The sequence below is a fragment of the Haliaeetus leucocephalus genome, unplaced genomic scaffold (genome assembly GCF_000737465.1).
Source record: "Haliaeetus leucocephalus isolate CR32 unplaced genomic scaffold, Haliaeetus_leucocephalus-4.0 Scaffold577, whole genome shotgun sequence".
NCBI classification, from domain to species: Eukaryota; Metazoa; Chordata; class Aves; order Accipitriformes; family Accipitridae; genus Haliaeetus; species Haliaeetus leucocephalus.
The window spans coordinates 511,743-527,550 of NW_010973013.1; the positions used below are offsets into that span (position 1 = coordinate 511,743).

Consider the following 15,808-nt stretch of genomic DNA (forward strand, 5'->3'; position numbering starts at 1 on the left):
CACGTTCCCAAAGTACTAACAATCAGGCTTTTTTGTTTTGGTTTTTTTTTTTAATTTCTCCAAATGTCTCCAATTCACCTTAAAGTATTGTATCATATCATAAACATTTCCTAGTTCTATACATTTCATTTCACAGAGTTCCATACGAGTATGTTTTCAAGTGTTTGCTCTCCTTCAGTGTTTCTGGAAGCCATCTGATTTTACAATTAGTGTTTATACCCCATGCAGTAATCTTCAATTTAAGGGTTTTTCCACCCATCTTTTGCATATCTGATTTTACAGAAGGCAATCACTAACTTACATCAATTTCTACAGATGGATTATTAACCCCAAATTCATAATTTAAAAATCATATAAATAAATAAATAAAAAATTCCTTAGATTTTCATATATCCTTGGAAGTGTCTAGCGAGTTTCAGTACAAAAGAAAGTTTAAAAACCTTCTGCATACTTATGGAATTCCACTAGAAAAAAAGTATATTAAGAAAGTTAAAGATGTAAATGGAGGACTTAAAGAAGAAGAAAATTCAGTGTTAAGATGCTTCATCTTATCCTCTAAATGACTGTAAAATTTTCTAGCACTGGTAAAACAACACCATTTCCCCTACCGTCATTCTCAGATATAGCTGAACCATTTCAACTGAAGCTTCCCAAATGATTCAGCTTGAGGCAGACACTCAAAAATCAATCTGAATGTTTTAAATTTGGCAAAGGTACAAGCATTTAAGAAGAGGATCTTATACCAGTAAATACTTGGCAATCCGAGCTAGAGGCATCCTTATTTGCCTGAGCTCTAACAACTTCCCTGATCAGATGCAAACAGCTGTTTCTGAGAAGCTGCTGCATAACTCTGCAGTGTTGGCTGCACTTCAGTACCAGGTAACACAATTTTTATGCACTGCTGTGACTAAAGCAACAGTGATTGTAATTATGAGAAAAATCTTCCCTATCAGCAAAAATTAGCCTCTCACCAGAGCTGGTGGAAGCTCAGTGCTTGGCAATACTGAAAGTAAGTCTGGACTGTACAATGGGAGCTGAGTGGTCCCTGGTGTAACTATTTATTTAAATGGAGCTACAAACCCTTCAGTCAGAATTTATTTGCCCTAACAAAGAGGGAAAAATTCCTGAGATGATTGACATATAGCATTTAAGACACATTTAAGAAATTCCTTCTGTGAAGGCTTCAAGAAGAACATATATCAAAATGAGAAGGCTGTAATCAGCATTGTTTATAGCAGAATAAAAGCTCTAGAATGGTTTACTATAGCTTCCTAACAACCATTTCCTTTTAATCATCACCATATTAAAACACTGAGCAGGATATGTCATTAGGATGAATTTTGAATTGATTATGGAAATAAATAAATGGAATTAATTTGTTATTTGCAGATTTCCTCTGTGAAAAATACTGCTTGGCGAGATTATACCTCGCACATAAAAGGAATGCTGAAAAATGAGCTTGGCATTGGTATGCAAGGTGCAGAATGAAAAATATGCAGGGAAGCAATTTTGTCCACTAACTGAGAGTAGTGGATTGTAACAAGATTCCTGGAGACTGGCACTCCTTGCATAAATCGCTTGAACAAACGCTTTCAAACGAGGGCATCTCAAGTTGATTTACCCTATGTGGATTTAATTTTGAAGTTCACTGCATACCAGCTGCAGCATCCCTACAACAGAGTTCAGAAGGGGAGTTGTCAGCGGTGACCTTTTAGTGTTGCTGCTCTCTCTCCTGCCCCAACAGAAGCGGGGACAGCCCCAAAGCTGAGGAGAACTTGCTCTTGCAAGCATTATGCTCTAGACTTTGGTCTCCGGTGGTTCACTCAATACATGCACAGATGGGACGCCAACAGAAATCACCACGCAAAGTTTTAACATTTAAAGAGAGCAATAAGAAAGTGATTAAAAGGGAGGCTGGATCTAAATCAAAACTCAGGAGGCCTCCCAGATGGTCTTGACCCAGTGTCTGGCACACACTAATCCCCCCTTTACAGATCATCATAGTGGACTGAGGATGATAACTTTTGACATGTTATTTAAAACCTAGAACTGTCAGGGCAGCAGTTCTTACCTCATGTTTTAAATTATCAAGAAAAAAGTGCATCTCCGTGACTTTATAATACAAGCAATAAACAATGAGCATGAGTTTTCTTGGGTATTTTGATCGGACCTGGAATGCTCACCTGTGTTAAGTGAGGGTAAGACACAACTTTTTCTGCTTCATACATTTCAGTTTCTGTATTTTAATGCTCTTATCTTCCTAACTGGAGAATTGTAATTTTTATCAAAACAGTTAGACTGTTTGGATTAAGCCTAACAGGGCCCTTCTAATTTTTTAGTGTGTTTTCCATGCTATAAACAACAACAAACAAACCCTCCAAAAATGGCTTACATAGAGCTGATTTGGGATTAATCCTTTATGGTGTGCTAAATAAATAAATAAAAATCATCTTGTTAGTCATCACTGCAAAACTGCAAAGGCATTTTTCAATTTTGGAACTTGAATTGTCAGTTAAAAATAAGGATCATTTTATTATTTTTGTGCAGTATATCACTTTGTTGATGCTGTTGGCAAATTCTTGCACTTCCAGAATGCTTAGCATTTAGCTCAGTGACATAAGCATCACATATGAATTCCTATAATTGCTTTTAGCTAAATTCTACATATAGATAGCTTCCTTACAGGCTTGAAATAGAGCAAAAATGTAGTCCTTTTAGGGGAATGAAATGCAGAGGATGTATTTGGATTCTGGTGACTTCCTAGGATGTTTCATTCAAGATGCAGTATGAAGATGGAGGAAGGTAGTTCACAAGGTTTCGACAGTGTACAGAGCAATCCATTCAGTATCTTTGTTTTAAATGTCTGGGATGCAAAAATAAATGCAGTACAATAGCCTCCATTCCAGCACTGCAACTATAGTCACAGATTATTCCTTTTGGCTTGGTACAATCTACCTCTGTTTCACACTGAATGGTTTTTATGTTCCTAATCAATAAATTAGCTCAGTCATTTTAGTTGCAAATCCTTCTTTAACTACTATAAGAGACAACAAATATTCAAGCGTGCAGCATCATGTAGCACTGAATAATGTTTGCAGCTGGCACAGCCCAAACTAAGAGTTTCTATGGAGTATTTTTTAGTTTATCATGAAAATCCATCCGTATCTATAGAAACTGACCATCTGCACACAAATGTGGATTCCATAACTACCTCAGTATTTTTATTAGAAAAGCTGCAAAGAATTTACATTCTAAGGGCAAAGCAATCATCATTAAGAGCTTCCCCTCTTGCACTTCGTGCACTGAGAGAGCAAACGTTAGTTAGGGAACACCAAGAGCTAATGGTGCAGTGAACCACAACAGGTTGCACGCAAGAAAAAACAGATAGGCTCTGCGTGGCCTGTGGAAACCTTACATATAGTGGAACCGTGGTTAGAGCCCCGGAGTTTAAATCATATAGAGCATGCTGGGTTTGCACAATTGAAAGATAAGCAAACAATAAGACATTTACCTTCCACATCAAGGCACCTAGGTGGGCTATCTGACCAGATAAGGTTATACATGCATTGAAGGAACTCTGCCCCTTCTAGTTTATATCCAGGGAAGCATTGATAATACACCACTGTTCCTACAGGGAAGGAGGACTCGAACTCAGATATGTTAATGTAACTATGAGGAAGAACCAATGGCCTCAGGCAACCTGCAAATTAAGAAGAGGGAGGTATCTTTTATTATACGGTGCTTATCTCAGTCATCTTCACACATCTCGGTTATAATTCCTAAATTGAGAAGTGCAATATTTTTCATCTTCTCTACTATGAATGGCATGCCTGCATGATCTCCCTCAGATACATATGCCTCATTATCCTGTTTCAAACCCTTTTATTGTTTAGCCCACATGCTTTGCTAGCGTGGGATTCACTCTCAGCAAATCCAGGAAAGGTTTACTGAAAATGACAGTATTTTATTTCACAAACATTCACTGGTTTAGCAGATGGCAATTTCTTTTTGAGGGAGTATCTTTAAGAAATAAAGATTGTCATTTATATAAACCATGAGTTTTATTCCTCCTCTTAAAACTGACAGGCATGTAAACCATCTTTAATACTAAAACTGCTCCTGTGACAAAGTGCACACAACTGTAAAAGATTTGCAGACAGAATTAATGATTTTGAAATTCCAGTTTGAGAAAGTCTAAAGGGACGTGACTTCCTATAAGCAGTCCCATGATAAACACTGAACGAGGTCTCAGATTAGGTTATCAAAAAGTTAAGGTACCTGTTATCACCAGAAACTGTAAATGTAGTCAGAGACTACGTTCTACTTCTGGAATTAATTCTGAGGGATTTGTACCATGGATGGTACTGAGTGGTGACAGTTAATGTTCACCAACCATATTTGGTGCAAGAAAGAGCAGTGAATTTAATAGATGACATGACTTTATAACATGTCATTCACAGTCTGTTTTGAGCTGGTATTTAGATAAGAATTCGTACTAGAGAAAAAAATAATTCCTCATGGCCTTAGAAATGACCCTCTGGGTAATAGGTAACGCTGTTGATTTTTTAATTTGCAATAATGTGGAGTAAAGAAGATTAGTAATCAGGGAATGAAAAATAATATTATAAAGTTATGAGACCAACAGGAGCGGCATTATGGCAATCCATAAATAGGTCTCTTACCACTACTAGGAATTTGTGAAGGATGTTCATAGGACTCTCATAATTTTAAACATGAGGGGGACACTAAAATCAGTCTGAGAACTTCTTGTAAGATACTGGCATCTAAGTGTCTCGGCAGCACTTCAAGTGGTTATTTCCTTGCAATGGTCTTTTGAGGGAGAGGGATGAAAGCAAAAGAAAACAACAGAAAAAGCTTGAAAGCTTTTTACAGCACCCTGTACTACCAGAGCAATGGTTCTGATAGCTGTTTTACTAGCTGGTTGTCTCCCTGCTTAAATAAAGCTTCAAGCATCCTACCTACTGGCTACTGCTCGTACCTCTGATCAAGCATGCCCCACACATAACACACTGGTTCCTGCAAACTGAGCAGCCCACTGAACAGGACGATATAGGCAGCCTCCAGTGGGACAGAAAGAGCACAGACCACCTGAGCAAGACCAAGCTTACTCTTCTCTGAACTGTATCAGGGAAAATTTTGTTCTGCTGGCTCAGAATTTTAATGCTTATTGGGTTTCTTGTAATGCAGGACAGAGATTTACTTGAATTTGTATGACAGCCAAGTGTTTGCGAAAATCCCTAGGTCTCCAAACACCTCAAGCTGCTTGAAAACTTCATTTTGACATTTTTTTGCTAAGTAATTCACATCATTCCAGATCAGTAATTATCATTATTATCTTGTGGCAAAAATAGTTTGAGATCCTTGTATGCTCTACAACCCTTTCTCACTGCTCTGGCAGAAAAAAAGGCATCTTGGTGTCATGAGACTCCCCTGCTTGTTGCAATCAAAGGGCCATAGAAATGTAATTGACAGCCTACCTAGTGCAAGTAGACAAGTGCCTTTAATATTATTAGCGCTTGACATAGCAAAAAGAAAATGCTGGAGACAATTTTGGAACAGGTTTACAGAATTTGGCAAAATATGGCAGATAACTTGAATCTGAATTGCCTATTCTCTACCTGTCTGGTAGTTAACAGCACTTGGCTCTTGTGCAGTTCATTTCTTAACTTTTATTAGAACTACTTTTATTTTGAGAAGCAGTGAACATCGAATATTAAGTAACAGCAATTGAGTGTTTCATAGTATAAATACAGCAACAGAAGAAAGTAACAAACCAAGGGGTACTTAGGGTACTTTTGCTTACCCAGTTAATACTGGCTGTCACAAAATTTCCACCTGCATCTTTGGCAAATACAGCACCTGCAAATTAATCTTTTGAGTATTCATCTCACCTAACTGCAAGAGTCTTAATCTACCTTAATTAGATGTGAGGTGCACCCACTCTCAAAGATGTATACTTCATACTGCCACACATGATGTCATTGCTGATAAGATACCCAAAACTAGTGTCCACTTTTTTATGGGTTTGTGAAAACTCCCTTTTTCTGTTAGCCCTATTCAGATACAATATGTGCATCTAAAACACTGAGCTAGCCCTGTAACGTGATACGTCTGTGCCATAGTCTGAGGCAAGACCTCGGGGGTCAGTTTGATGTGCCCCAAACCAAGGGTCCTAACAGTGGAGACCCATACAAACTAAGCTCCTGTAACTTCTGACTTTGCCGCCCATCAATCTCACCACTTTAGAACAGAAACGCCAAGCCCTGGCTGTCGTGTCTCACCTTGTCACCGTCACTCCCGAGAAGTGTCCCAGCTCCCCTGCCTGCCTGCCCCGACTCGGCAAATTGATGCGACGGTGCAATTAAGTGCCTACAGAGAACTGCCAGCTTTAGGAGATGACAGATGGGTTTGAGGAATGTTAATACTAACCCAGTCTTCTCCTTAGCACAGACAATTAAAATCTCTCAATGCTGTTCAGCTGGTCAAACTTGTTACCAAGACGTGAACTGCTTAAAACCAAGTCAATGGTACTAACCCATGCGTGTTAGAAATGTAAAGGTAATTAAGCAGCCCAGGCTTACTGAATTTCCATTCACTAAAGCTGGCTCACCCCCAGCCATTTCTTGCAGTCTAAGTGAAGCTGGGAGTCCGTATTACTAATACTACTAGTTCTATGGCTAAAGGCTTTTCTGGCCAAAATCACTCCTGTGCACATCCTGAATTTTCAGTCAATTCCTATGGGTTTAATGGACTGTGAACCCAACCAACAACTCTGCTGAAAACTCTGATAGAACAACAGGTGTCAGCTTCTCTCCTCTACCCCTGCCTGTTGTACAAGGCAAAGAAAGGTAAACTGCAGTTAGAAGCTTAAATCTTTCCAGAAATTAATTGGTGCAAAAATGTCAGTTGCCCATCAGATCTTTTGCTGAACTTCTGATTGATTTAACCCTGATTTTTTTTTTAAATGCAACGTGTCTTGTGTCGGATTTTAGACTAGCAAACGAAAAGCACTATTTAAAGTAGTATTTTAAGTACGGCTGTGTTCAGAAAGTGGCATCTTCTTTCCTGCAGTGAGCAACAGGGAAGAGAAATCAAAAAAATTTTAACAACAGCACTACTCAAATACTGTACAGTGGAGCTTGTCAGATCACTGACATCCTTACAACTGTAGAAAAAAATATTGGCAAACTATCACAAGGTGCATGAGCTATAAAACAGGATGTGCTGGTGTACTAAACCTTGACAAATGGGCAGATTATCCCATGTTCCATCGTCTTGACATATTGAAACCATGTTGTCTAAGTCAGGGTAACGGATCTGGAATCCTTCATGACAGCTGATTATTAACTTATCGCCAGTCCTGTATGTCTTGTTATGAATCTCTGCATCTTCAACATGCGGAACAAGGCAATCTGTGACTTCATGAAAAAAAAAAAATAGTAACTTAATTAAAAAAACATGGCTAGCTATTCAATAATCAAGCTCTTAAGCAAAAGTTATCAGTTAATGTAAGTGCTCTGCTTAAACTGTTTGGAAAAGACATGCATTTCAGTAAATATGTCCCTTTCCCTAGTTAACCATCGGTTACAAAGTCTATAGCACTGTAGTAGAAGCTGGCGTGCTACAAGAATGGATCATTCCCCCAGACTTTTTTAAACAAACAAAATTAAGAGCATTTAGGAAGACTGTTTTTAATTTTGTCCTTCCATTCATCATGTGTGCTAATTACACCGCACAGTCTGACTATGCCCAAGTCCCATGTGAAGGCAGACTCTTTGACAGCACTAAGGACAGGACGAAAGAAAAGATAAAATACAGATATGGCATGAGGAACACAGAAAAACTGCAGTTTTAGCAGAGAGACAGATGAAAATCAGGTACATTTACAAGGGTTTATCCAGTTCCACTCCACAGAGTTCGTTATGAGAATGTCTTCACTTTAATATCATTGATTCTGTTTTAAACCAGATAATTTTATGTGCCTGAATTCATATGCCTTCAGAAGGTGTTATTTTTAAGCCCTGAGCAGCATCTCAAGTGCTTGCAGAAGACCTCAACAAGGGAAATGACTGCAAACCTCTAGTGATATACAGACATGGGCTCTATTACCTGTCTGTGATTCATGTATTGGACAGTCTTACATCTCACTGTATATACCAGTGCCAAAGACACCAAAATATAAAATAAATCCCAGAAGACTGAAAAATGAAAGATGTTGTGGAAAGTGGAAGGAAAGGGTGATGCAGGGTAAAAATCCCTCTGCTAATACTGAATAATTAAGAGACAAGCCACAGGATACGAAGGAATAGTCCAGGTGACTCAAAGTTCATCCTCCTCATAAATGTAAAGTGAGATTAAACAGAAGAGAGGACAAGATTAAATATTAGGAAAATACAATCAAAATTATCTGTTCATCTGCCAGCAGTCAATCCATGACAGAGATGGTGATAAAAGTTTCCAGGCAGCAAAACCCACAAAGTATTTCAAATAAAAGCAGGACAGTAAAAATATTATAAGCCTGTTTTACGCTGGTTTTTTTTCCCAACATTTCTACCACAAGAGACAATTATCTTCATTTAGGAATGCAGTATTTATAAAAAAATTGCAGTTTCAGAAGTCCCTTGACACTTGCATAAAAGAGAAAACTTCTGCCATTTTCATGGGTAATTCTTGCTAAAGAGAAGAGACAACTCTAAATTTGTATTTAGCAATTAATTGTGAGCATGTACGAAGTAAAGCGATAGTAACAGCTTGCTTGTTTGCTTAGAAGTGCAACTAGGAGCAAGATAAACTGTCATTTAGCATAGCACACGCAAACTACTACAAGCAAATGTATTTCATAATGTATTTATTTACTTAGGCAAACTATGGGATATATTATTCTGAGACTCCATCACTAAATTTTACTAGTATGAAGTGGAAGAGTGTTGCTTCCCCAGTTAAAATACATTTCCCTTTGTATCTTCCCATTATGGAGATGCTTTTTAAAATACATTGTACTTAGCTAACTTTTAGTATGGGGCATGGACATACTATTAGTCAAAAATTCTCCCATTTCTCTTGTTACTTTTAGCTCCTTGGCTGCTGCTGCAGGTACCTCCTGCTGCCTGTAACGGGAAGGGCTGGCAGTCTGCCAGGCGGTCTGAGAACCTGCAGCAAGATGTTTTATTAGAATTTATCCATTAATAAATGCCCAAGTCTGGGAGGATGCCTACCCTAACAGAAGGTTATAAAATGCACTGTGACGAAGGTGCAGACATCACCTTCAAAGACCGAACAATTTTCTCTCTCTCTCTAGCAAGTTAATCAGCAGAGGAGACATGCCCCGTAAGAAATGCCTGACACTAAGCCTTGAACGCTGTCACGAAGAGGCTGCCCTGGGCACCCCCGAGGATGGGATGAGATAGATGAGGATCCTGCCCCGTGGCCACGCAGGAGGAGGTTGGAGATGGATGCCAGAAGATAACATCAATGAACAGCTCACTCTCTTGGCATAACAGCTTTCTGTTGCTATACAAATAAAAAAGGTGTGTATACATACAGTGCAGTAAAATATGAGATTTCACTTTCAAAGCAGGGGAAATCGATTCTGTAACAATGACCTATTACAGCGACTTCATCCCCATTATTCCAAGTAACAGCTATAGATTGAATCATTTTAATCGGCTAGATGTTGGCAGAGAACAGTGATAAGTTGCTCACCGTACAATCCTTTGCCTGCGATATCCTGCTGACTTTGATAACAGGCCTATTACAAGCCCTGGCTAAACTCGAGACCAACGGACCACAGTATTACAGCTCTTTTTCCTGATGCCTTGCGAGCAAATGCTTTCCCACTGGCTGAATTTGTATTTTTTAGCACTTAGTCAGGCATAAATTGCAGTAGCCGCCTCTCCGCAAACAACTGGATTAGCTGGCATAAATTCTGCTTGGAAAAGCTGAGAATAAGTGACTGGATTTTAAAATGTCCTGTCCTAGAAAATAAACTGCTTTATTCTAAGTACTTTTCAGCATATCCATGGAAGCTGCTAAACCATTTAAGGGAATACACGGTCTTTAACCAGCATCGAACAGCAATGGCTATGACTTACACTCCTTTCTGGCAGTTTTACATGATCTGCTCATATCTACTGCGTGAATATTAAAATGGGTCAGCCAAAAGAACGTCCTAGTTAGGAACACATTTCTTATCTTGCAGAGGCACGAAGAGGTGGGGTGCAGCTGGCAGGTCCGACAGCCTGCCAGGTGCAAGGGCTCATCTTGACCTAACTTTCATGAAGATGCAGCTTTGTACATTAGGAGTTCTTGGCTTTAGCAAACCAACTGTGTCCCCCATCCCAAGATTGGTCTGAAGAGTAAAATTTGTTAAACACTATAGTTACAGTGCCTTATTTTATGTGCAAACCATGCATCATCTATATCAGAACTGTTTCTTCCAGCCCATGGGGAAGGAGGACCACCTTCCCTCCTCGCGAGAACACCTGGACCATAAAGGCAACTCTGAAGGAAGGGATGACCTGGACACTATGGAGATAGCCACACCATCCATAGGTACCAGCTGGCTTGGCATGGCTTGTGTCTATGCAGGTGAACTCTTACCCTCTAAAAATTGTCCCTAGTCCCTGCTAATCCAGAACTGCTTGTAGGAATTGCTTGAGGAGTACTACTTGACCATGTCAGGGACCTATCTAACACTGCAACAACATGTGCAGTTGCAGAGCAGTGCCCTGGCCCATGCTCTGGCACTGTTTTGTTTACTAGTCTATAAGTAAACTCAAATGCAGAGGTCCAGTGCTCCTATGTACCTCACTGTGGAGCAGTCTCTGAATTAGCCTTGACCACATCTAGCCACAACATTGACAGGCTGGAACGGAGAGGAACAGGGAGGAAGGATGAAAGGAACATCATGAAGAATGGGTTGAATGCAGGGAGAGCTCATCTGGACCTTGTCCTCTTAAAAGCAAACATTTAAGATCAATATTGTCTCAGGTTTTTTTACTAGTGTTAAATCCATAGTACTGTGTTAGTAGGATAGTTCTGTGGATGGCAAACACTATTTCAGTGCATATTAAATAAACACTTTCTCTTTATTGTCTTTGCTTGTATTACAACAGTGCACAGAGGCTTCGCCTAAGATCTGTGGCCATTGTTGCTAAGCACTGGTTACAAACATCACATAGTGCTGGCACCCAGGCTTAAGAATCAGGAAACACTGGGCAAGACAGGTAAGAGATGGAGAAATAAAAATATTTCGGTCATCTCACAGAGCCAGGGGAAAAAGGCAAAGAGAAATGAGTGCTAAATGTCATTCAGGAAAACTGTTGCCAAACTATGTACTAGTCCACTACTTCCACTGCAGGTCTATCATCCCTGTCAGTGGGAGAATGAGGCACTGAGGACATCTCAAAGGCATGTGCCTGCAGAAGCACTGGGAGAGAAGGGCACAGCTCTTCACTTGGTTGCCATCTCCACGTAGACTGTAAATTTAGATTCAATCTCATAGGAAAGAGGTAGCATTTGTTCTAAGCAGAGCAACAGTCTCAGCAGCCACATTATCACAGTGGGAGAAGATTAGATTAAAGTGTGAACAACATGACATATTGCTCTTAAACAGTAAATACAAAATTCCTACCTTAGAGCTTTGGTATTTATGTGCATAACCGTATGAGAATTGATGGAAGTTACAGTCACAACATGCTGCAGATCAACACGAGAACGTAACTCTAAGCACACAGGTTTTTGACAGGACGTTTATTGAGCACCTAGTCATGCAACTTCATTCTCATACTGACACTTAAAATCTCCTGCCTCTTAACAAGAAATGACAGACCTATAAAATCAAATGGATTGGATGAAGAGCTCCAGGCAAATGTATTAGTTTTAAAATCAATTACATTCTGAAACAGGTCGCTTTACTTCCTTTGGTAAATAGCATTCATTTGTGATTAGAGATTGTTCTAGTAAACACATAACGACAATTAAACGTACATAACATATAGACATAAAATTATATGTGACCATTCTTAGCTGAATCCCAACTCCTGAGAGTAACTTAAAATGAACTCCAAAGTATTGAGTGTTTTTACTGTTCAAGCTCAGCTGGCAATATTTGACATTTAGATATACTGGGATGAGAGGCATGTATAGCACACCATAGCACAAACGGCAGTCAGCCCCTGCCTTAAATGGGTAAATGCAATATAAAGTTTATTTTGCCTTGTGATAGCTAATGATGAATGGTAAAACATTAACTTCTTACTTTTCCAGTAGTTGCTACAAATTTCAAATTTCTTTTTATATATCATTACAGAATTTCTGCAATGAGGACTTTTATGTATGCCATTAGACAGCTGAGAATTACAAACCCTGTTATAATTCCTCCTTAACTGTTCTCCAGGTGTGCCACATTCCTACACTGCTCATCTCCCTATCGTGCCCCTCTCATGATTCTGCTCCCAGTACACAAAAGGATCACTCTAAAAAGCACTTAAGCAAATGCTTAGGTCTTATGGACTGCTGCTGAACCTTTGCTTAGAATTTCTTCTGCATCAATAGTTCTACTGTGCATTGGAAAGGAGAATTAATTCTGTCATCTAATTTTTGTTTTCCTATTGCTAAACCCTAGGATTGTTTTAATAATACCTGAGGTATTATTATACCATTAATCAGGTAAGTACTTAAGCACTTGCTTTACTAAATCCTAAATCAGGGTCCTACTCTTCAGTCCAAACTTTAACAAGACTAATCAGATAATTACAGTTATGCTGAAGCTTAAGTGCTTGGCCTGATCAGAGCATTGGCTAGCAATCCTTTTTAAGTGTTCTGTGCTGTAAAGTACTGATTATCTGTTAAGCAACTGTTGTCACATCATCCATCACGTTCTCATCTTCCAATTTCTTTCCTTTTTGAAAACACCTGGCTCGAGCGTTGATCACACTGACATCAGTGGCAGTTTTGCTGTTGATGGCATTGTGATCAGAAACTTCCTCCACAGATTTCCACTGGACTGGGGGGGCCTGGGAAGAGGTTTGAATATTCAACAAAACACGTTAATACTTATTTTAACAACTGCAGGGGCTGATACAGGTACTATTTCAAAGATGCACATCAAAATTCCTAGAAGCTACCTGTAGTGTTTAAGAAAACAGATTTTCCAAGCATTATAGCTTTTTCTGGTAGTTCAAATACCCAATTTAGACATATGCTGCTGTCACTCTACATGTATTTTTTCTTAAATAACCATGAGATAAGAGACAAAGACATTTCTAAAAGCTGGCTGTAACAGGAGAGGGCATGATTTTCACACATACATTATTTTTAAAGGCATCAAGTTGTTTCTTTGAAGCTGACCCATGGCACCCTTCTGACCAGGTGGTATTGGCCCCCACTGCCTTTACATTCTACACATCAGCTGTCGTCACGGTGCATACCATGAGACAGCTCATGACTGTGCCCCTCACGGCTCTATAGCCTGTGGCCTCACACATGTCCAGGAGTCCGTATTTTACCAAGACCTCTCCTGCCAACAGCGCAGCTACCTGAAAGACCATGGACTACTTACCAACTGCCTCTGGCTACTATCTGCAATATCTAATGCACGACTTCCACACAGACCACTGTTTAGGGTTGTTCCCTTCACGTGTATCTCCTGAGCGTGGTCCTCCCAGGCCCTGCTTGGTCCTCTTGTGGCATATGCCTTCACGCACCCCTGTCCCGGCATAGCATTCTCATACCCACCCACCCATCAGCCTAAACAAGGACTTGCAGGTCTTACACACGCTGAGTGATGCATGATCCTATGTAGTAAGTGCGTTTATGAGCCATGTAAGTCTTTGACTACTTTTGAATGAAGTCCATATATTTATCTGATTTTAAATGATGGAAGGCATCCTGAAATAGAATTTATCTTGCTCCACCTTGAAGACAACGAGGCAGTGGCTAATGACTTCAGTGGAGAAGTCACAACACTAAAATGTACACACTTGATTTAACTAACACTTTTCATGTCTGCTGGTTTTAATAGCTCTGTTGACCAAAAATAATTCAACAAAAAGAACAAGTTATATCTTTAATATATTTGGTGAAATAAATCGTTTGTGTTGCTTGGATGTATTTCGGCCAAAATTTACACTTATGGTATTCAAATTAATCCTGCCTCTGTCTAACTTCTAGAAGAAGAAAGTAATGTAATGTCTTAATTATTTAAAATCAAATACAATTTCAAAAATGCAATACAATAAATTGGTTTATGCCATAATAGTCTGAATTATCTCAAAGTAAACTTCTACTGTGACTTTAAATTTCTGCAATACATGTGTATTTGATTTTCCTACTTGAGTCATGCAAACATCATAAAATATAATTGTTTAAAACTCCTGATTAGCAGGAAGAGTAGCATTGGAAATTCATTATATTTTCCTAGTAAAATATTGCAGAAAGGAGTATTAAGTGGGCAGCTTTAATAAATAGTTATAAAAAGTTTACTTATACTGGAGGTTGTTTTTTCTCTCTGCATCAATTTGTAACTAGTTAAAAGGAGAAATGTATTCTCTCTTTTTCTTCACATTTCTTTACGTTCCTTTCAACACATGCGTGCACATGCACACACACACAACCTCTCATGGTATAAATTTAACTGACAAATGGGGATTATGGATGGGATGGATGGGAAACTAAAGGATGTATCAGATAAGACACAGTGAAATGGACTCCAGTTTTTTGTGTTTTGTGCTGAGACACACAGACATGGTACATGGACAAGTGAGAAGAACTGACACTGGTGAACTGGGTTAAGAAAACTGACTTACTTACCTTCTTGTAGGCACACAGGTTTATCGCTTGGTTTCCAGCTCAGGGAGCCATTAAAGTGTCTCACACAAAGTTTTTTTGAAGTACCATTAAGCCTGTATCCTTCTTGGCAATGAAACCGGACTACCACACTTTCAAAGAAAACACCTGCACTGGGTGTCTTGTATCCATGTTCAGGAGCTCCAGGATCAGCACAAGCATGTAGGTCATCAAACCCTATGTCAGACAAAGATACAATCAAACTGTGTTCATTTATTTCTCGTGCAGCCATAGTTGTGCTTTGTCTAGGTTTTTCCATTTGACATTTAATTTTCCAGGGGGCCTCACATCATCCTTTAATGACCACTAGCAACCCAACTCGGGTACCAGGTACTCCAGACTAGGGAGAGGACCAACCTCTGCTACAGCAGAAATACTCAGGTGACAGAAATACTCCCATCTTGTCATGCAGCTACTAAGGAAGCAAAGTCAACCACACTGCTCAGTAGCTGACCTGGATAAAAATAAAGCACTTGAACCAACCTACCAGTGGGGATTGCACAGTAATGTATCTGTAATTACTCTTGCGGGCAATGGGATTTTGGAGGTCTGGTACAGTCACTGGAAAGAATAATAACGTGTCAGAAGCAGAGAGGAAGAGGAAATAAAGAAAAGGGCATGAAACCTAACCTAAGACATAGTAACTAACACAGAAGATGAGCTGCTAGGTACAGGGAGATTCCGAGTGGGGAGTGAGCACTACCACAGGGAAAAGGGACACTGTGATGTTGGGTGTATGTGATCCCCCCATCACGTTGTCTTGGTGGCCCTACCAAATTCTTAAAACGCTGTTATGGGAGCACTGTATTACTGCATTGACGCCAGAAGGGAGTTTGTAAAGCCCTTTACTTCCACAAAATTAACTGTAAAATAACAAACAAAACCCCAACAGTTGCAATCACAAAATGTGACTGTTTATCACTTTATCAAACTCATTTCA

At 39.4% G+C, this 15,808-nt stretch overlaps 1 protein-coding gene across 1 annotated transcript in view; it reads right to left on the reverse strand.

The window, feature by feature from the left end:
* Nucleotides 1-15,100, reverse strand: part of SUSD4 (sushi domain containing 4) — a 31,408-nt gene extending 16,308 nt beyond the window's left edge. The window contains exons 1-3 of the mRNA XM_010577839.1: nt 14,833-15,100; nt 7,260-7,439; nt 3,512-3,700 (exon numbers count right to left, since the gene is read on the reverse strand). Coding sequence (XP_010576141.1) covers nt 3,512-3,700; nt 7,260-7,439; nt 14,833-15,100 — 637 coding nt within the window. The remainder of the gene's footprint in view (nt 1-3,511; nt 3,701-7,259; nt 7,440-14,832) is intronic.
* Nucleotides 15,101-15,808: the final 708 nt, after the last annotated feature.